At 49.1% G+C, this 21,270-nt stretch overlaps 1 protein-coding gene across 2 annotated transcripts in view; it reads right to left on the reverse strand.

Annotated features, from left to right (window-relative positions):
• SMAD3 (SMAD family member 3) overlaps nt 1-21,270 on the reverse strand; it is a 68,910-nt gene that overhangs the window by 4,403 nt on the left and 43,237 nt on the right. The window contains exons 2-8 of one of the 2 annotated variants that reach the window (XM_063413002.1): nt 15,074-15,267; nt 13,936-14,040; nt 13,132-13,206; nt 12,312-12,362; nt 7,018-7,230; nt 4,573-4,710; nt 2,263-2,407 (exon numbers count right to left, since the gene is read on the reverse strand). In XM_063413002.1, the coding sequence (XP_063269072.1) occupies nt 2,263-2,407; nt 4,573-4,710; nt 7,018-7,230; nt 12,312-12,362; nt 13,132-13,206; nt 13,936-14,040; nt 15,074-15,267 (921 nt within the window). Of the gene's footprint in view, nt 1-2,262; nt 2,408-4,572; nt 4,711-7,017; nt 7,231-12,311; nt 12,363-13,131; nt 13,207-13,905; nt 14,041-15,073; nt 15,268-21,270 lie in introns of both variants that reach the window. The other variant, XM_063413001.1, reaches the window with a different exon arrangement.

The raw sequence follows: 21,270 nt of genomic DNA on the forward strand, positions 1-21,270 counted from the left end.
CTCACCCCAAGCCCTTCAGACTCCTTCCTTTATCCATGGGCCCTGCTGGGCCAGAGCTCACCTGCTCTGACCTTCCCCTGCACAAATCCCTGTTCCCCACTCTGTCCCTGAGCCCAGACCCCGTGGGCATCTCCAGAGCAAAGCACAAAGAGATGGGCAGGAAATGGAGGAAAGGGAGACCAAGACATGGGGCCAGGGGCTCTCCCTGCTCTGCTGAGGCATGGCTGAGGTCTTGTTCCAGGCAGGGACAGCTGCTGTGGAGGAGAGAGATCCCAAGGCAGGAGAAACAGCCTGGAAACAGCCTTGCTTTACAGCCCCATTTCCCACAGAAGCTGTCCTTGGAGTCTGGTGGTGGGAGGGAGAACCTGAAATCTGCGGGACCCAGGGGTGAAAAGGGGGCCTGTGCTTGGGGGGCTGCCCTGAGCTCCCACCACCATCCCTGTCCCCATCACCGGCTGCCCCTGGAATTGGCTTCTCCCCCTTCCCTGGCACAGAGGAGCACTGAACACCCCATCCAGGCTGCCCGAGCTGAAGCAGGGATCAGGGAACTGCTCCTGTGGCTGCTCCCACAGGCTCCTCTCCCTCCCTGGATCAGAGGGAGGGCAGGCAGGACGGGGAGCGCGGCCCTGGTGTGAGCACAGAGCCTGCACAGCCCCACGGGATCCCGGACTTTCCGTAAGTCACGCTCGTCTGGAGCTCATTAGGGCCTGGCTGGGAGCCAGCCCGGAGCTGCTCTGGCCCCAGCTCGGGACATTTCAAAACAAAATGGACTCCAAACATCTGGAGAAATGAAGGAAGGGGCAGAGCAACGAGCGGGGCCTGGGCTCCATCCGGTCCTGAGGCATCTCCCCCGGAACGGCAGCGACCCCACGGAGCTGCCAGCAAGGCCACAGCTTTGAAGGGTGCAGAGGCAAATATCTGCACATCACTCCGGGCTTCAATCCTCACCAGCTTTCCCTCTCAGAAAACAACACCCATTCTCCACTGAATTTCATTTCCCCTGCTTGTACCATCCACCCCTGGTGGCTCTCCCTCGGATGTTTGCTCACCAGTGGGGTGACAGAGCAAAACCATGGAAAACTCTGTTCCCACAGCATCTGCAGTGTCCTTGTGGGGTCAGAGTCACCACATCACCCACCCCACACACCACACACCTCCAGCATCTCCATTTCAGCCTCAGTATTCACTGGGAAAAACAGCGATCCTGCTGCTCCCACACTCTCCCACTTACCCTATGGCAAGCCCTAAGGAAAGGATCAGGAGATTTAACTATCATTTTAACTATAATATTTAACTATAATTTTGCAGCAGCTCTCATGGTTTTTTCAAATAGAAAATTTTCAAGCCAATCTGCTTTTATTTTAATCCCATTAGTCCCTGCTAAAACAAGCATTAAATGCAGCCCATGGGAAGCACTCACACTCACACTGTACTTCCACAAGGGATGGAGGGACAGGACATAGGGAATGGCTTCCCACTGCCCGAGGGCAGGGATGGATGGGATATTGGGAAGGAATTCCTGTGAGGGTGGGGAGCCCCTGGCACAGGGTGCCCAGAGCAGCTGGGGCTGCCCCTGGATCCCTGGCAGTGCCCAAGGCCAGGCTGGAGCAGCCTGGGACAGAGGAAGGTGTCCCTGTCCATGGCAGGGGTGGCACTGGATGGGCTTTAAGGTCTCTTCCAACCCAAACCATTCCAGGATTCTATAATCCTGTCTTGATAGAAGCGCAGAAGACACTCAGACTATCCAATATATATCTAATTTTAAGGAAAAAAAAAAAGTCATATTTCCTACATGGACCATGTGGATTTATCTGCATGCTCCAGGTAAAGCTCTTGGTTCCTGCCACACGTGGCCTTCCAGGTGTATCCCACAGAGAGACCAGACCAAGCCCTTCCCAAGAGCCACAACCCATCTGTGTCCCTGAGGAGACTCTGGGCTGAGTCCCCTCCTCCAAAGAGCCCTGAAGTTCTGCAGGGAGCAGTGGGGCCAGAGCCGGGGCAGTCCCCAACCCCTTCCCAAGAGCCACAACCCATCTGTGCCCCTGAGTTCACAGACTCTGGGCTGACTCCCCTTTCCCAAGGAGCCCCGGAGCTGTGCAGGGCTGTCCCAGCTGGCAGCAGCAGGGGCAGAGCCCAGGGTGATCCCCATCCCCTTCCCTGGAGCCACAACCCATCCGTGTCCCTGAATTCACAGACTCTGGGCTGGCTCCCCTTTCCCAAGGAGCCCCGGAGCCGTGCAGGGCTGTCCCCGCGGGTCCCCACCTGTACTCGGCGCCCCAGCCCTTGACGAAGCTCATGCGGATGGTGCACATGCGGGTCAGCTGGTACACGGCCTCGAAGCCCTGGTTCACCGACTGCGCCAGCAGCGCCGCAAACTCCTGGTTGTTAAAGATCTTCAGGTTGCAGCCTGGGGAAAGGACAGGGCAAGGACACGGCGTTGTTTGGGGTGTTCAGAGGAACTCCGGGCTGCTTTCCCGTGTCCTCGGAGCCCAGAGACAGGAACTGAGGCTGCCACATCTTCACAGGACAAGGAAAAGGAGAGAATTCTGAATGCTGGAGCCCCCAGCAGATTGTGACTGGAGAGACCAGGCTTGGGATGCTCCTGTGGAACCTCCTTCTCTCTCTTGGACACTATTTCCTTCCCACTGCAATTTAAAGCCTGACTGAACACTCAACAGCAGAGATCCCTGCAGGGCCTGGCAGGGAGGAATGCACGGGCTAAAATCAGGAGCTCCCTGGTGCTGGACTGACAGAGTCTGTCACAGAACAGGGAAGTTCTGAAGTGAAACCACTCACACACACCAGGAAGCAGCTCTGAGGGTTAAAGGCTGCCAGGGCTGGTGGCAGGGCTGCTCCTGCTAAAATCCTCTCTCCAGTTTCATGATCATGTGCCAAACACTTTCCTTTTAAAAATGAAGTTTTTCCCCTGATGTTTACCCCCAGCTAAACAACTGAGAATAACTTATTCAACTCTTCTTAGGGGAAAAAGGGGAAATATAATAACATCATTCATAGTTTAGATAAATAAATCAATACCTCACTTTTTTAAAAAGTGTTGCTATGTTTGCTTTCTCCCAGATACCCACAAACAAGTTAAACTCTGAAACCAGGCACTCAGCTAAGGCTCACTTGGGATTACACTTGGGCCAAGGCTGAAAAACAACATTTGGAGTGGGATGAAAATTGTGTTTTGCTAAAAATCACTTGTGAGCCTCCTCTCCTGGGCTGGGCTCATCTGGTGTGGAGCAGAGGGTGACCACAGCAGCTGCAGGAAGCACTGCCCACTTCGGGAATCACTGAAGAGCCCAGGGGCTGCATGAGGGAGTTTGAAGGGTGAAAGTGTCAGGGCTGAGCTCAGGCAAGGAGGAATAAACACCAGGAGGATCCCAGTGCTGGATCCCAGCCCTCAGGAGTGCTTGGGAACAGGTCTCCCCATGGGAAAGAGTGGGAACGACTCGATCCTATCAACAAGGCAACGAAGAAACTGCTCCAAAGCCAGCAAAGATTTGAAGAAGAGGCGGCCAAAGGCTGTGGCAAAAGTGGGGAGAGCTGGCATGCAAACACTGCGCCTGAGCTGGGTCCCGAGCGGAAATGTGGGCTTTTCATGTCTGCAGATGCTGACGGCAGCCAGGGTGGACTCCTGTGATGTGGTGGAGAATTAAGTCATCATCTGCAGCACTGGCAGCTGCATCTGAGAAAGGAAAGCCATTAGGATGGGCCAGAGCTTGGAGCGTATGGATCGCCTCTCAAAAGAAAAGAATTCAAATATCTCCAAACAAAGAAGTTCTGTTTTTAAATATATACAGGCTTTTAACTGTAAAAAAGTCAGCTTGTGTAAGCTTAGCTAAATAACCAAATTCCATTTCAAACAGCATCTCCTCTCGTACCAGCTTTTTGCATTTATCTAACAAAAAAGCCTTTTCTTCCCAGATAGATGAAATAAATTATCCTGTAATCTTTCAGCAAAACCTTTAGACTGTAACCAGAACAACAAGGTGTCTGCAAATGTGATTTCTTTAGAACACACTAATTCCTACAGAGGAGGGAGGGGATTTTACTAGAGACCAGAAAAGAAAGGAACAATTTAAATCTATTATGGGTGAATCTAAATTAAGAGAAGATTCTTACCATTACTTAGAAGCACAAATAAAATTATCAACGTGTCTATGCAATAATTACAATACAACAATGGACTGATTAAACACTGGAGGAACAAGTGGCAGATTCTGCTCTATGCTGTGCTTAGATTCTGCTCTGTTGTATGAACCCAGTGCAACTATTGGAGCCTCCACAGCAGCTTCCTTCAGAAGTACTTAGGCTATAAAAATGCCCTGCTGGAATTGTCAAGTGGCTTCGAAAAGAATAAAACAGATTTCCCAGAGAATTTGTGGACTCCCCATCCCCTGTAAGCGCTCCAGGCCCGGCTGGCCGGGAAGCAGCACGGGAAGGTGTGGAAGGGGACGCTCCACCCCAAGCGTTCTAAGATTTCAGAGAAGCCCGGAGATGCCCCGGGCCATGAGCACGGCTCCAGGGAGCAGAGCTGTCCCCGCCGGCCCTGTCCCCGTTCCTTACCTGGCGGGATCTTGCAGACCGTGGCCGGGTGCCAGCCGTAGCGCTGGTTGCAGTTCGGGGACTGCACGAAGATGGCGCTGTCGCTGAGGCACTCGGCGAACACCTCCCCGCCGATGTAGTACAGCCTCACGCCGCGGCCTGCCACACAGCCGGGGGTCAGCGGGGAAACAGCGGGGGGAACCCACCCAGGGGCTGGGATGGCTCCCTCAGGGGGAAACACCGGGAGGAACCGACCCCGGGGCTGGGATGGCTCCCTCAGGGGGGAAAAACACCGGGAGACACCGACCCCGGGGCTGGGATGGCTCCCTCAGGGGGGAAAAACACCGGGAGACACCGACCCCGGGGCTGGGATGGCTCCCTCAGGGGGAAACAGCGGGAGGAACCGACCCAGGGCTGGGATGGCTCCCTCAGGGGAAAACACCGGGAGGAACTGACCCGGGGCTGGGATGGCTCCCTCAGGGGGAAAACACAGGAAGGAACCGACCCCGGGGCTGGGATAGCTCCGTTAGGGGGAAAAAAATTAACCCCGGGGATGGGATGGTTTCCTCAGGGGGAAAAAAATTGACCCCGGGGCTGGGATGGCTCCCTCAGAGAGGAAAAATTGACCCCGGGGCTGAGATAGATCCTTCAGGGGGAAAAAACTGACTGAGGGGCTGGGATAGCTCCCTCGGGCGGAAAAACACCAGGGAAAAACTGCCCCAGAGGCTGGGATGGCTCCCTGAGGGGAAAAACTGACTGGGGGACTGGGATTGCTCCCTCAGGGGACAAATCTGCCCCCGGGGCTGGGATGGCTCCCTCAGCCAGCCCTAAGCCAGCAGCTCAGCCCCTCTGGACATTCCCATACACTGCTCCATGGGCCGGGTGAGCTGAGGGAGGCAGGAGCACCAGCTCCAGCTGGAATTGTGCCTCCAGCCCCAGCCAGTCTCTCCAAACCTGCTCCCTCCAAACACATGCACACTGCTATTTTCCACATGAATGTTCTATCAGTTAACACATGAAAATCATCATTTCTTCTGAAAGTCATCCCAGCTGGATGCAACTGTTTGGGGATTTACTCAATGGTTTAGAAAGAAATTCCACAGCCCTTCCAAATGCTTGTCTTTTGCTGGAGATGACTTTGTGTACTAGGACGGATACATTGCCCATAGGTGTTTACATAAATCATTAAAATCTCAGTTAATAAAGGAACAAAGTTGAAGAATACATTTTGTTGCTCAAATAAACATTTGCTGTGGTCTCACATTCCTGTTTTGAACGCGGTACTTTCATCCTTCCACAGAGCCGAAGGAGTCTGCTGCATTTAATATCTGATTTCTGAATCTTGGTGGGTTTTGGGAATTGGAGTATAATAATCTTCAAAACAAGTGAGGAATGATCCTCCTGTGCAAGAGGGAGGATTCTCCTATTGCTCAAGAAAGGGGAGCAAAATTAGGACAAAAATCAGGTTCATTTTTGTTAGGAGTCAGCAGAAAACAGTAAAGAACGAGCCTTTTACTTTTAGCAAAATTGCAGAAATTTGGGATGTTCCACTTAGCACAAGTTTCACTGACAACAAATTGGCTGGGACCTTGTAGGAAAAGTGGAAATTGAGATGACAATCAAGGAACTCACTTTCCATTGAAAAAAGGTCAGTCAGAAAATAAAGCAGTGCAGGAGGGAAAAGGAACACACAAAATTATCCCTGCAGATACACAGAGTGTGTGAAACAGTTTAAATTCTATGACATGCAGCAATTTTAGTGTTCCTTGGTGCATTTCTGTATTAGGATTATGTGAAAAAACACAATTAGCATTGTTGTATGGGCCATCAGCCTGCTGGAACCTGCAGATGTTCCCACCCAGGGCTGTAAACCTGCTAGCTGAGAGGGGTTTGTGGAGGGCTGTTTGTGGAGAGGTTTTTGTGGAGGAGTGTTTGCAGAGGGGTGTTTTTGGAGGGGTTTCTGTGGAGAGGTTTTTGTGGAGGGGCGTTTTTGGAGGCGTGTTTGTGGAGGGGGGTTTGTGGAGGGGTGTTTGTAGAGGGGGTTTGTGGAGGGCTGTTTGTGGAAGGATGTTTGTAGAAGGGTGTTTGTGGAGGGCTGTTTGTGGAGGGCTGTTTGTGGAGGGTTGTTTGTGGAGGGTGTTTTTGAAGGGGTGTTTTTGGAGGGGTGTTTGTGGAGGGATGTTTGTAGAGGGGGTTTGTGGAGGGATGTTTGTGGAGGGCTGTTTGTGGAGGGCTGTTTTTGGAGGGTGTTTTTGGAGGGGTTTTTGTGGAGGGGTGTTTGTGGAGGGGTTTTTGTGGAGGGGTGTTTGCAGAGGGGTGTTTGTGGAGGGTTTTTAGAGGGGTGTTTGTGGAGGGGTTTTGTGCAGGGGGTGTTTGTGGAGGGCTGTTTGTGGAGGGCTGTTCGTGGAGGGGTTTTTGGAGGGGTGCCTGTGGGGTTCCCCACAGACAGGGGGCAGCGGGAGTTACCGATGTGCCGCCGGGTGAGCTCCACGGCCGCGTTCCTGTTGACGTTGGAGAGCAGGCCCAGGCAGAAGCGCTCCGAGTTGGAGGGGTCAGTGAAGCCATCCACGGTCATGGAGGGCTGCGAGGCGTGGAAGGTCTCTCCCACCCTCTGGTTGAGCTCGTAGTAGGATATGGAGCACCAGAAGGCCGGCTCGCAGTAGGTCACGGGCTGCAGATCTGCACCAAACAAACGCCAAATCAGCCACGGCAGGGGAAAGGGGGGATGAAGAAAAACCCCAGCTGGTCTGGAATATTGTTCTGCTTCATTCCTCAGGCTCACTTCAGGCAAAGTTTCATTTTAATGGACCACAGCAAGGAGGTGACATCACCGCTGGAGCTTCTGGCACGTGGAGCAATCACAAATAGTCAAAGGCATTACTCACTTAGCAAGTGGGGTGTCACTGAGCAGCCTCACACTTGGGGGAAATTAAATAAATAAACTCAGCTTTACTACGAAATGTGGGATCACTCTCAGCTAGCCAGTTCCTTAAAGAAACAAAGAAAAGGAAGGAGCAGAAAATCTTGGAAAGATTAAAGCACAAACCTGCTGTCGATAGCACAGGTCTGCTGCACCCTGAATTTGTGCATTTCCAACCAGTAAATCCAACTTTCCTTCTCACTGACCCTGCTGTGACCTCTCCAGCACTGGTAAAACCAGCAGAGTCTGAAATAATGGCCCAAACTGCCTTTAACACTGGCATCAAAGTGATTTTAAAACCTTTCTCCCAGTGCACTGGATCCCAAACCAGCCCAGGAAAATCCATCTTCCCAGCAGGTGAAGGCTCAGCCCTTCCCCTGGGGCCCTGGTTTGCCGTGTGGACCGAAGCCAAGGGGCTGAAGCTGAGGAGCAGAGGGAGCTGAGGCAGCCTCAGCAAGGCAGGGTGGGCACTCCAACAGCACTGAAAGATTTCCCTGCTCCCACTGAGGCTGAGGAGACTCCAGCAGAGCAAGGCTCAAGTCAAATTTCCTGGAAATGCAGCACAGGGAGGTGCCCAGCCCTGCTGAGAGCCAAGCTGAGCAGGGGACGTGCAAAGCAGACCCAGCCAATTCCTAAGTGCTGGAGAATTGTTCCCGCCAGCCCTCCCCCCAATTTATCACTTCATCCCCATTCAAATGGTGCCTAAAGACAGAACAGAAGAGCTCCCATCTGGCCAAGGAGTTAACATCAAGCAGCAAACCCCAGCTTTTTCCATAGGCTTTCCCATCCATTGCTCCTGCAGGGCTTAGGAGAATGTGGGGCTTACGAGATCAACTCCAAAAAAATCCAAGACAGGTTTTTACCATCCCAGCCTCCCCTCACTGACCACGGTCTTTGCAGAGGTCTGGGAGAAAAGACTTTTCTTATCTGCTTCTTAAATCCATTCCCAGTTTCTTTTACCTGCCACTTCCTCATGTTTTAATTTTATACCAAAGCAAGCCCCTCTCTTGACAGAAACAGATTATTTCACACATCCAGGAGTGACACGAGTTTACTGTCCCTGCCTTTTCCTCCTGCATGGCACATTTGGTTTTCCCACTGGAAATTGCCACACCAGGCAGGTTTTTCCAGCAGCAGCAGCTGTGGCCACCTCAGGACTGCTCCGGGCTCCGTGGCCCCAGCGCAGTTTGGAGAGAGGCCCAGCAAACACCAGCTCTGCCCAGAGCCTCCCAAGGTGAGTCCACCCACCAAAGAAAACAGATCAGTTCCACATGACTGGGCTCTTACTCCACAGCAAGTGCTTTTCTAATCAAAAGGCTGCTCAGCTCCAGAAAAATCACCTTGTGTTGATCCTTAAGTAATACCCTCAGGTTGGTGCTATTCGAGTTGTAAAAACACTGAAACCTCTCCATGGTTTTTGTGGTCCTTTCCTTCAGAAACCACCTCCACCTGGTTGGGGCTCAAGGGAGCTGTGGATTCCTCACTGCAGGGTGTACAGAAATTTTATTTCTGGCTTATCTGCAGCTTGAGGAAAGACATAAACCAACAAAGCCTGGTTTGAGGAAAAGTTTGTCTCTTAAAACTGCAACCAAGTTTTTAATGATGCTGCTTTCTCCTGTGATTTGTAGTTTTAAACTTCAGCTTAAGCTGCTGTGGGATGGGCAAGATCCCTCTTGTGTTAGAGCTGTCCTAAATATTCATTTTCAATTTATGGCTTCTGTGTTTGGGGAAAAGGAAGAGAATGCAGCTCTGCTAAAGCCAAAGAACAAAGAATTGTGTGGGGGTACACAATCAATAAAACAGGAGACATGAAACCCGGGCGAATCCTGCCTGAATCATCTCTGCACAATTTCAGCCTTGACTCAGAAACAGCTTTGCTGCCACAAGTGTCCCCAGGGTCCTGGGATGGTCCCAGCCCTGCATCTTCCCTGCCAGATGAAAGTCCTGGGGAAAATCTGCTGCCTGCTCTGCTGCCCTCCTCTGAGCACGAGGGAAGTCCTACCCTCGTTTCAGGGACTGTGTTTGATGACAGCGTGGCTCAGAACTCGCTGAGAGATGTTTGCAGCTGGACCACTCCCAGCTGCCTCCCTGGACACGAGGAGATGAGAGAGGGGAGAGCTCCCTTCCCTCTGCTCCCGGGGAAGGGCTGCCTGTGCCTGGGACAGGGGGACAGGGGGACACGGATGTGCCCGTGGGCCATGTGCTCACTGCTGCGTGGGGCAATCCCTGACAATGGATTTCCTGTGCTCCGAGGGACAGCCCCCTGGAACAACAATGTGTGTGTGACCACAGGGCTGCTCCTCAGCCAGCCTCAACTCCCTGACTTCATTCCCAGTGCCCACAGAATGCTGGCAGCTCTGCTTTCCTTTTGTTTTTAATATTTCCCTCAGTTCGAGTTTCAGCAACAGGGAAGAGATCCTTGGATATCTGTGACTTCCACTTCAAGCTTTATGTTTGACAACTGAAAACTTGACAACTGTAATTTGGAACCAAAACTCAAACACTTCCAACTCCAACACACAAACTGAAAGGAGAATTAAAAAAAAAAAAAGAATCCCAATATGTTACCTTGCAACGCTTTTGTGCCTAGGAATGGAAAGATGAAATTCCCTGAGCTCCTTCCATCCCACATTTCTGCCTGCCATGGAAAACCTGCCCTGCTCCTCGAGGTAACCCTGCCCCTGGTGTCACACTTGCTTTGCCCTGTGCTGCTTTATTGCCTCTGCAACTCCCTGGAACATGGCCATGGGATTTAAGTCCAAAGTTCAGTTTACACGAAGTGAACTGTCTTAAAAGCTTCAGGTAGTTCTGCTCAAACAAACACAGCAATCCTGGGCCATCGTTTTCTTTGTGGCAAAGCTGGAAATGGCCCCCTCTGCTCGAGAGCTGAGGAACTCCCTGCTGCACACACTGCTGTGGGGTTTGGATTTCTGTTCCATTTGCTCCACAAACACACAGAGAAAGCTTCGTAAGACTGCTGCAGAGCAAAGTCCAGCCCTAGACAGTGGAGTTCTGCTTATCCAGGAATTACAGGAGTGCTGCAGACACCAACAGCTCCAAGTGGAGTGACCAGAGAGCCCCTTCCTGGGCTGCCACATCAGGCTGAAGGTCTGATTTCCCTGGGAGCAGCTCCTTGCTGCAGATAAGACATTTACAACACTCATGTGATGACAACTTTGCCCTTGGACACTTTTAAGTGTGGCTCAGCTGCTCTTTCATTTATTATTTCGTAGCTTCCTCAAAGGCAAAAATTTAAAATGAAATTAAAAGCAACGAGAAGTTCTTCATTTGTGGAAGCTCCTGCCTGAGAGCAATAAATACGCTTTGCAAGAATTTGAAGGTGTTTTTTAATGCTGGTAAATGAAAGTGCTTCTCTGCTGTCTGCTCCTCAGACTACAAAGAGATTCCTTGTGCTTTACCAGCTTCACCTGCTCCTGTTTTTTGTCCCCAGACAGCACCTGAGACATCTGATGTGTTAACAACCAGTGTCCCTGCCAGGAAGGATCTGGGGTCTGTTTCCTAGGAACTCCTTTCTGCCTTATATAAGGCAGATACCACTTGCCAGGTTGAGTTTGTTACATGGAATTGGCTTTTTATTTTTAGGTTGAAAAAAAAAAAAGAAGAATTGCAAGAAAAATCTCATCAGCTCCCAGGCAGCACAGTGGGAAAAATGAAATAAAGATGTCTCAGTCATGCATTCTCTTCTTGGGCTGTAGCAGTTAAAGAAATAAAAGGTTTGTGTCACCATGGCAATATTAAAAAAAAAAAAGTGGGGGGAAAAGAAATCCTGTGTTCAACAGCCCCAAGATATCCACAAGGCAGCCAATGACTGACAAATTTTGGAGCAGTGTCAAAGTCCTGCGTGCCAGGATTAAAAGCATATGTAAACTTTATGGCCATGGTTATTCCAGAGTAGTCTCAAGTGGGTTCTGTCTGCTGCCTTAATGAACAGTTGGGGAGCTGATCCTGCAGCCAGGCAGAGCCGGGAGGGATTTTTATGGCACAGCAATTCCAAACAGGGCAGGAGCTCAAGAGTGATCAGGATGAAAATAAAGGGTGGAATTTTGGAGATAACAGAGGTGCAGAGAGAGCCCCAGAAGCTCTCACAGTGTCTCAGAGGTTCAGCTGCTCTCCCTTCTCCTCAGGGTTGCCCTGTTTGCTGTCACAAGTGTGGAATGAGCAGTGCCAGCCCTGGTCTGACAGAGCCCTTGGACTTGGACTGTGCTCCCTGTGCCCGGGATGGAGCAGGGGGGGAAACAATTCCAGATTGCAGAGTAACTTGGGTTTGGGTGAGGAAAAGCAGCTGGTGTGAGCCAGAGCAATCCTCCCCTGTGCTTTGTGCATCTCCCCCAGCCACAAACACCTCTGGTACTCCAGGCATGTTGTCCATGACCTCTCTGTTCACCGGCATTCCTGCACATTCCCTGGTGATTTGGAGTCTCCAACCCCACAGCAACACATCTCCACTTCTCTCTGCTCAGACCTTGCTCAGCCTCACAGAATCACGGAATTCCAGGATGGGTTGGATTAAAAGGGATTTTAAATCCCACCCAGTTCCACCTCCTGCCATGGCCAGGGACACCTTCCACTGTCCCAGACTGCTCCGGCCTGGCTTTGGACATTTCCAGGGATCCAGGGGCAGCCACAGCTGCTCTGGGAATTCCATCCCAGCCCCTTCCACCCTCCCAGGGAACAATTCCCTGTCCCATCCAATCCACAGCTGCCCTCTGGCAGTTTAAAGCCATTGGGATATTGTAAAAGGTGCACAACCTCGTCACCATCATTCAAATGTCACCCTCTTGACTGTAATTACCCCCAGCTCCCAAGATCATGTGCTTACCCAGGTTGTTGTGTGCTGGAGACATGGGGTTTGGTGATAAGTTTGGAGAACCTGAAAATCAAGGTGGGATAATTATTGCTGTGGAATCTGCACCAGGAAAAACATTTACAGGATCTGCAGTGCTGCCCAGGCTTGTTGGAGGGACAACCCACTGCTCACTGCAGTCTCATTTTTGACACTGCAGCTTCTCTCATGTTCATTACTCCTTACAGGAGCTTTCAAATATCACCTTGCTGCCCCTTCACAGGGAATTCACTGAAGCCTAACCCATTCACTTTCCAAACTGAGTAGCACTTTCCTGTTTTACTTTCAGGTATCATCCTGACAAACCCAGTTAGCTGGGCATTAAAGAGCTTGGGTGTACATTGCCAGACAAAAATAAAATTAAAACCATAACACTTTATATCCCCAATCCTGCTGGGTTTGAGACAATGGAGTATTGGATCAGGTAACACAGATCTGACCAAAAAGCTGTCAGAATTTTATCCTCAATCATTTAAATTTGCCACAAATTCTGGGCCTATCTTTTCAATATCTACACTTGGATGTCCCATGGATGCAGATGGGTGGTGCAGCCCATTTTTACTTTTCCTTTCACACTGTTCTGAGCTGGTTTCTTCATTTTATTTTCTATAATGAAGTCCATAACACCTCAACATTAATATGGGCTATTTGAACATAATATATGGATTATTTAAACATAAATTAGGTACCCTCATTCCAAACCTGGCTACTTCTCTTTGTGGCAATGAGACAAAACCTGGACATTCAACTTCCTTTGGGATACAGCCACTAAATTAAAGCCCCAGAGGTGACTCACCTGCATCCATGCTGAGGTTCATCTGGTGGTCACTGGTTTCTCCATCCTCACTCAAATAGCCTGGAGGAGGGGTCTCTGGAGGCACAAAAGCATCACACTGTCAGTGCAACTGAAAACTCTGGATTTCAGGCATCAAAAACATTCACTTTGCCATTCACAAGGAGCTCAAATTCTTTTTATTACTTTTCTTTCTCAAGCTGCTTGAGGGAGGAGCCAGCACAGCCAGGGTTATATCCATATTTGTGAATAACAGAAGAGGGGGAAACCAAAAAAATCCGGATTTTCAGTCCCATGAAACTTTAAGCCATGGAGGCAGTTTTCTGTCCACATATTTCTCCTCTCCTGGAGTGCAGCTGCATAACTTGTCCATGCAAATAAGGTGTAAATTGCTTGTAAAAGAGATACATAAATAGAAGAGCTCAATTCCATCAGAAATTTGGAGAGTTTTACTCAAAATGGCTGAGTTTCATTCAAATCTCACCCTGGTAAGGGAACATCCAGTTTAGATTTCACAATAAACTGAGGTTGTAGCACTGAATGAAGAGGTGAGTTTAAAACCAACAAAACGAAGCCATGAGCAGCCCTGGTGAGTGCCCACATTTACAATTTCCAGCTGTTTCTGCACTCTGTAGCTCCAGAGGAAAGAAAGATCCCCAGTTTGGGATGCCCAGTTTGGGGTGCCCAGTTTGGGGTGCCCAGTTTGGGGTGCCCAGCCAGGGTTCCCTGTGTTCCCTGCCCCTTCCCTCTGCTCCCTGTATGGAAGACACAAGGTACCTGGAATGTAGTTGCTCTGGGGCTCGATACCTGCAGGGAAGTTAGTGTTCTCTGGGATGGAGTGGCTGTAGTCATCCAGGGGCGGGAATTCGGCCGGAATTTCCGTGTGCCGAGGCACCAGCACCGGAGGCAGCACTGGGAAGGGAAAACGGGGAACAGCTTGGAAATGAAAGTGAGCAGAGAACAAGGAGGAACCAGTTTGGAGTAACAGCTTTAAATACAAAGGGGCTCGTTAAGGGCCAGGATTTGATGCTTGCCTCTGGAATAACAGCAGCAGGTGAGGATGTTGTTTATTCCCAGCTGGGAATGGGATAGAGCTTATCTGAGCACATCTGGTCTCTCTGCCCCCTTTCAGCTCTGCTTGAAGCACCGTTTGAGATGGGGCACCCCGTGATTCCCAAGGATTGAGTTTCCCATAGGATGGAGCAGGAGGTGGGATTAGCATAAACATCCTGCCTGGCTCTGCAGATCTGTGCTGACACGCTGCAGAAGCTCCTGCAGCTCCAGATCAAAGTCTCTTCCAGAGGCAGGAGGAGACTCCAGAACAGGAAGCTGGGAGCTGTTCTTACACCCAGCTCAAGAGTTTATCCTTAATTTAACCCTTAATTTAGCAGTGAGGGATGCACAGAACACTGCTATGGTTCCTTCTGTGAGTTATGTGCACACAGTGCCACATGGGGAACCTGGAACCTGCTCACTTGGATTTCATCGACTCCCAACAATATTTCCCCCCTGAGTGCAGGTTCATAAATTATTCTACTCCATACAGTAAGGAATTATCACCAATAATAGAGCCACTGTGCCTGGGAATGGCCTCGGAGATGCCTCCTGCTGCAGGAGAGGTTGGAGATGGCAGGGATCTCCTGGAAATGGCCTGGGAGACGCCTGCTGCTGCAGGAGAGTTTGAGGACGGCAGGAATCTCCTGGGAATGGCCTGGGAGATGCCTCCTGCTGCAGGAGAGGCTGAGGAAACCAGGGATCTCCAGGGAATGCCCTGGGAGATGCCTCCTGCTGCAGGAGAGGCTGAGGAAAGCAGGGATCTCCTGTGAATGCCCTGGGAGATGCCTCCTGCTGCAGGAGAGGCTGAGGAAAGCAGGGATCTCCAGGAAATGCCCAGGGAGACGCCTCCTGCTGCAGGAGAGGCTGAGCAGGCAGGGCTGTGTGTTACCTGGGGTCTCCACTCTCTGGTAGTGGTAGGGGTTGACACAGACTTCGTCCTTCTTCATGTTGAAGGCGAACTCGCACATCTCCATGGCGCGCAGCTCGTGGTGGCTGTGCAGGTCGGGCCAGCGCCACAGGCGGCAGTAGATGACGTGGGGCAGCCCCTTCCTGTGGGACACCTGCAGCCGCCCATCCAGGGACCTGCAGAGAGCACAGGGAGGGCTGGTGGGCAAGGGATCACCACAGGGGTGCTGCTGTCCCAGCACGGGCACCAGCCCTTGGCACGGGCACCAGCCCTTGGCACGGGCACCACCCGCCGGCGCTGCCAGGAGGCCGCTGGTGCCCGTCTGCAGGGCAAGGATTTACCTCGAAAATCATGGAATCCCATCTGGTTTGGGTTGGAATTGATCTTAAAGGTCATCCAGTGCCACCTCTGCCATGGGCAGGGACACCTTCCACTGCTCCAAGCCTCAATGTCCAGCCTGGCCTTGGACACTCCCAGGGATCCAGGGGCAGCCACAGCTGCTCTGGGAATTCCATCCCAGCCCCTCCCCACCCTCACAGGGAACAATTCCTTCCCAATATCCCATCTAAGCCCACCCTCTTTTGGTCCGATGCCATTCCCTGTGTCCTGTCCCTCCATCCCTTGTCCCAGTCCCTCTCCAGCTCTCCTGGAGCCCCTTTAGGCACTGGATAAAGCATCCATGACAAATAATTTTTGTTTCATACAACAGCTCTGCTCTGGATTTACTTTTGGATATCTGGATTTTAAATCTTTTCTTTACTATTTTATGGTTGATTAGGAGGCAGAGACAAAAGCTACAGGCAGTAAGGACACCACAATTCAGTGGTACTCCTTAAACCCTGACATGTGTCCTGAACAAGCAGGGTTTGCACAGCTCTCAGCCATCTCTGCTGTGCTTGGAAAGTTGTTACGTCTTGAAATGTGGGTTAATAAACCTGGACTTTTAAAACACAGATAGACAAATTTATGATAGATACTTTTTATGTAACTTTATCTACTATGTCTATATAAAGCTCAACCAAGACTTCCAGTTTCATTTTCCAAGTCGCAGCTTGAAAGCAAATAAAGAGTTTTTACAGCACTGTTTATTTTTATTTTTACATCTACCCTGTGTCTCCTCCAGCTCATTCTTCACTCAATCCCATCCTCACCCCAGAGCAGCCTTTTCCTAGCAAACCTTCCCAGGAAGCAGGACAGGAGTTTTCAACTCCCCTCCAGCAGAGGAAAAAGCTGGAGCAGGGTCTCCCCCATCCTGGATGAATGGGAGCTGCCCCCAGGCACTTCCTTTGAAGTCTAACCCTTCATTTCCCTTGCTTTTCCTAATGACCCAAATGAAACACTTCAGGGCTTTGGTGAAATGAAATAGTTCTCTTTTTTAATTTGTCAAGGAGAGAGAAAAATAAAGAAAATTGAAATTTTACTCGGAATGATTTCCCCTGGTTCTTTGTGTTGGCAGGCGAGTTATAAAAACAAAGCAAACCCAAAGCAAAACACACAAACAATTATTCCAAAGAGGTTGGGCTCATCTTGGCTGCCCTAAGAGAGTTTTCCCAAAAATTCCTCTGGCAGAGCTTGGTACCACACGCACCTTTGCAAACACTGCTGCAACAACAGGGAAGGCAAAACACAACAGATTCCAGTCAAAACTGGGGAATATTCCCAAGGAGAGTGCCAGTGGCTAGACCTGAGCTTCAGGGGAAGGTGGGAATTTTGGTGTTGATTTCACTGGAGCCAAGCCTGCAGTGATGTGACCTCAAAACTAATCAGGTCGGAAAAACTTTTAAAAAACACATACAAAAATATTCACTGAATTTAGCAAAAAGAGATGAGACAAGGAATAAACCAGGAGTGCTTCCCCATCCCCTTCATCTTTGCCTGCTTGGCAGCATATCCTGCATCCAAGAGAGGGAAAAAGAGAAAAAAGAAGGCTCAGAGAGGATATTCCAAGTATCCCCCAGGACACACAGCTGTGGGATGTGTTATTCCTGCTCAGTCTCCAGCATCACATGGACACTGTGGATTTGGGCTGAGCAGCTGAGGTGAGGCATTAACACAAAATGTGTTTGACTCTGGGGTTATTTCCAAGGCTGGGGCTCTCCCTACATGCCCCAACAACAGAATTCCCAATCAACTGGAGGGGAAAGGCTCTTCCTGCCATCACCCCAGGCTCTGCCCACAGCACAGAAAGAGAGGGAATTAATTCTCTGCACTCTTATCTAAAGAGACTTTTTACAATGGCAGAGCCATGTGGTTTATTTCCAGATCCAGCATCCTCTCCCTCTGTAAGAGATAAGGTAAAAGGAGATATTTCCCCAAAGCCCTGGGGGCTCTCTGGGTTTTTCTGGTTGGGAAATCTCTCCTCAGGCTCCCCATTGAGGGACTTGGGACAGAACAGAATCATCTGTATGTTCTTGGGAACTCCACTTCTCTCTGCTGTCCTGCCCCAACCCTCCAGGAGCATTTTCCTCAGCCCTCAGGGAATATTTTCTCCCCAGGAACAAACTCCAGGCGTGGCTGAGATGGGACAGGAGATGAGAGGAGCCAGCCCTGCTGTGCTCAGGGCAGCCCCGGGGTGACCCCAGCGTGTGTCCCATGTGCAGAGCCATCCCATAATAAACACAGCTCCTTCCCTCTCCTGGTCCTGATCCCAAACCCTCCGAGAGCTCAGCACATCCAGACTTCATTAAAATCAGCAGAATCTAACCCCAAGTGTCCCTTGGGATGCTGAATTGTTCCTCCCTTTTGCCTTTCCTTGAACCAGCCCGGGCTGAGCAGCTCTCCCTTACAACTGCCTTGATACATTTATTATTCCATACCATTTAACAGGATTTCTTTTGAAATTACCAATATTTTTTGGCCAAAATTTAAAACTGTAGAGAACTGTTGTTCTCTAAAAAACCAGCATAATTTATGCTTTGTCATCCAAGTATTCCTACAGTGCATGGAATCCTTGAGACCCAAAAACCCCTTTAGGATGGATCCATCCTTAAAAACATTTCCTAGGGAAAGCTGCCTCTCCAAGGCCAAATGCTGCTCAAAGAGCAAAGGGCAATGGTGAGGCTTTAATGGCAAAACCAGAGAGGGGAGGGAAGAAAAATAACAGAAACATTGAAGCTTTATTTTTAAACAATCTGTCCGAATTAAACAGGAGAACATTGCACAACCTGAATTTGATTTCCAGGCCTGGTTGGGTTTTTTCTGCTTGTTTGGGGTTTATTGTTGTTGGGGTTTTTCTGTTGGGTTTGTTTTGTGGTTGCTTTTTTTAACTGCATTTAATTTGTCAGATCCTGGATTGCGAAAGACAAAAAACCCACCCCATGTTCTGAAAGATTTTGGTTATTTAATTTGTTCCTCTTTCAGCATTTTGCAGCTATCTTTAGATGGATACTGAAACTCTCCTGCTTTAAAAGCAAAGCTGAAATCAGGGGTGTAAAAACCAGGAGTGCAAATTAAGGAAAGTGATCTAAGCAATCAAATATTTTTGCCCAGGTTGGAAAAATTCAGATTTACTCCATTAGAGATCAAATCCCTTCCCTTCCCCATCAGTTTTATATCCCTGCCACTAATCTTGCAAGTGAGCAAAACACCTGAAAAACTCAAGTATCCAGTAACACCAACATGTGCAAAAAGGGAGAAGTAAAAAAGAAAAACCATCAGGAAGAAAAATGGAAATTATTCATTTTAAAAGCCACAAGCAGGAGCTGGTTTTTAAACCCATGACTAATAAGTTGCCAGTTGCTCTAAAATTCACCAAGAACTGTGGCCACAGGCTGTGATTTCCTCCTGAACACAAAACATGATAAGTAGTTCCTTACTGGCCCTGCATCTGGGCTACAGCAGGAAAATTAGCATTTATTCTTGTAGCAGAATCTGGCTTTTGTGTGCAGAACTCTGTAAAATCCACAGGGCTTCACTGAGCAGTGGGATAAAATCTCAACTTTCCCTCAACAGTGGCCAAATCAACAAGAGGGAATTAAAAAGTGACCCAGGCAGCACATTTGTAACTCCAAAGCTGATCCTTTGCCATCTCTTTCCCCTCAATTTGCCCAGCATCGCTGAATTTTCCAATTTCTGGGGCACTTTTAACAGTGCTGTCATTCAAGGTCTGGAAATAGAAGTTCCCAGTGTCAAGCTGAGCTTTGCAAGGCACTGCCAGAGAGGAAGCTAATAATTAACACTCCTGCTTTAAATTTATAGAAGATTAAAATAATTAATAAATGTGTAATTTTCAACATATTCTATGGGAATGGTAAGTTTTTACAACTTTGAAATGAATGGAGTTAAAGGATTTTCCCAAAGCAAAAGAAAACTTTGTGGCAGAGCCAAGACCAGGAGAGGAGAGTGAATCTCTGCCTCAAAACTATCAATGACCACCCCTATTTTGTGCTGGGAACTCTCTCATCTGGTTTTTCCTTCCCACTAAATTCCTCTTTTGGATTTGGAAGGAAACCACACATCCTTCCCAGAACAACCCACAGCATCAGGTAAAGATTTTAAAGGTAAGGAGAAATTCATGCTTTCTTCTGGTGCTGCAGAATTCCTCTGCTCCAGTCTCGTTTGTTCTGGGTTTGCAAAGGAGTGACAATAGCAAAATTAACAATACTCTCGTGTGTAAATGGTTTTTTACCTGCCTACTTCCACCCCAGGCTTTGCAGCCTCCCCTTCCCCCTCTCCAGAGCTGCAGAACTCCAGCCCTGGGAGTTGATGTCAGGATCAGATTATGACAGCATGAGTCATTTATTAAGATTCCAGTAAGCTCTTTAGCAGGTGCCTTGAGACCGTATTTTTCAGAGTCTAATTTCACATTCAGACATAAGTACATTTTATTGGTTTACCATAAACTCTCTGCCCATTGTTGCTGCTCCTGGATCCACACAGCCTTGTCCCCCTCCCACTCTCAGTTTAGTTCAGATTTCCTTAAAGCTATGGAGAGATCTCTTTTTCTCATATACCATCAACTATTTTTCCCCTGTATTTTTTACTGATCTCTGTTATTTACACCCCTTCCGTTTCTGCCCCAGCTACAGGATATTGGTTGGTGGCTACCAAACCCAGCTCCCTCTCCTCTATTTTTAGCCATTTGGTAATTTTATGCCCCTCCATTTCTTTCAGCTCCTCCTTTTCCTGACAGGAGCACAGCACAAAAAGGAGATACCCCAGAGACCCAAGAACACACCCCCATACCCCAGAAAGGAAAGAATATATCCTCATGCTTAATTAAGGCTTAATCACTTCCAAACTTCCTAATATACATTCCAAAATTTCTGCCTTTTCTCCATAGAAAATAAGGAGTAGAAGTGGAATTTGAGGCTGTGTTTCTGAAGGTATTGCATCCCTGGTACCCTGAAATGTGAAACCCAGTTTTTCTAAGCAGTCCTGGTCCTTTTATTTATTTCAGCCAAGTTTATTGGCCCAAATCTGTGTCAGACTAATTGAAATTTATTTGTGCTTGAGCCTTAAGGGTGCAGGGAGTGGACACAGGAGAGGTTTCTGAACGTGCCTTTTTGAAAAGTCATTTATCACAGCTCGTCATTCCTTCCCAGAATCCCGTATTTAACTCCAAAGCTGAAACCCAAAACCCAGAGCACTTTCATCCAAGCAAACCAGCAACTTCCTCTCTCCCAGGAGATTCCAGGCATCCCGAGGGATGTGTGCTTGGATGGGCAGGGCACTTGCATGAGGAGAAAAGGGATGGGTGAAAATACCAAGGAAATTCAGATAATCTCCCATAACCCAGAGTGCATCCAAAACAAAAGCATTCCGAGGTAGACTGAATTACTGGAGCACATGGCAATCAAAAAGAAGAAAAAGGCAAAAAAAGCTGCTGTAAAACTCGGTTATTCTGTCAGCCTCCATGGTACTTACACTGATTTACATTTAATATCTAGTTTCTAAGTGCATCTTCTTGATGCTGTAGGGGGAAAAATGCTCCTATTTGCACTGAAATCCAGAGAGTTCTGCAAATCAGCATTGGCTGTTGATACAATCCAGATGAACCAGAGCAAGAGAACCCAGGAAAGAAAGGAAAAAGAAACTCATGTGCTGCACAGTGCTTGGACAGAAGCCTCACACCAAGAACTGCTGCCCCAAATATGTGTGTGCTAACAAAAGCAAAAGGGATTATCAGAGGGAGGGTGGAAAAATGACAGTTTTAAGACCTTGGCCTCCCCTTCACAATA

The sequence above is a fragment of the Prinia subflava genome, chromosome 15, assembly GCF_021018805.1.
Source record: "Prinia subflava isolate CZ2003 ecotype Zambia chromosome 15, Cam_Psub_1.2, whole genome shotgun sequence".
NCBI classification, from domain to species: Eukaryota; Metazoa; Chordata; class Aves; order Passeriformes; family Cisticolidae; genus Prinia; species Prinia subflava.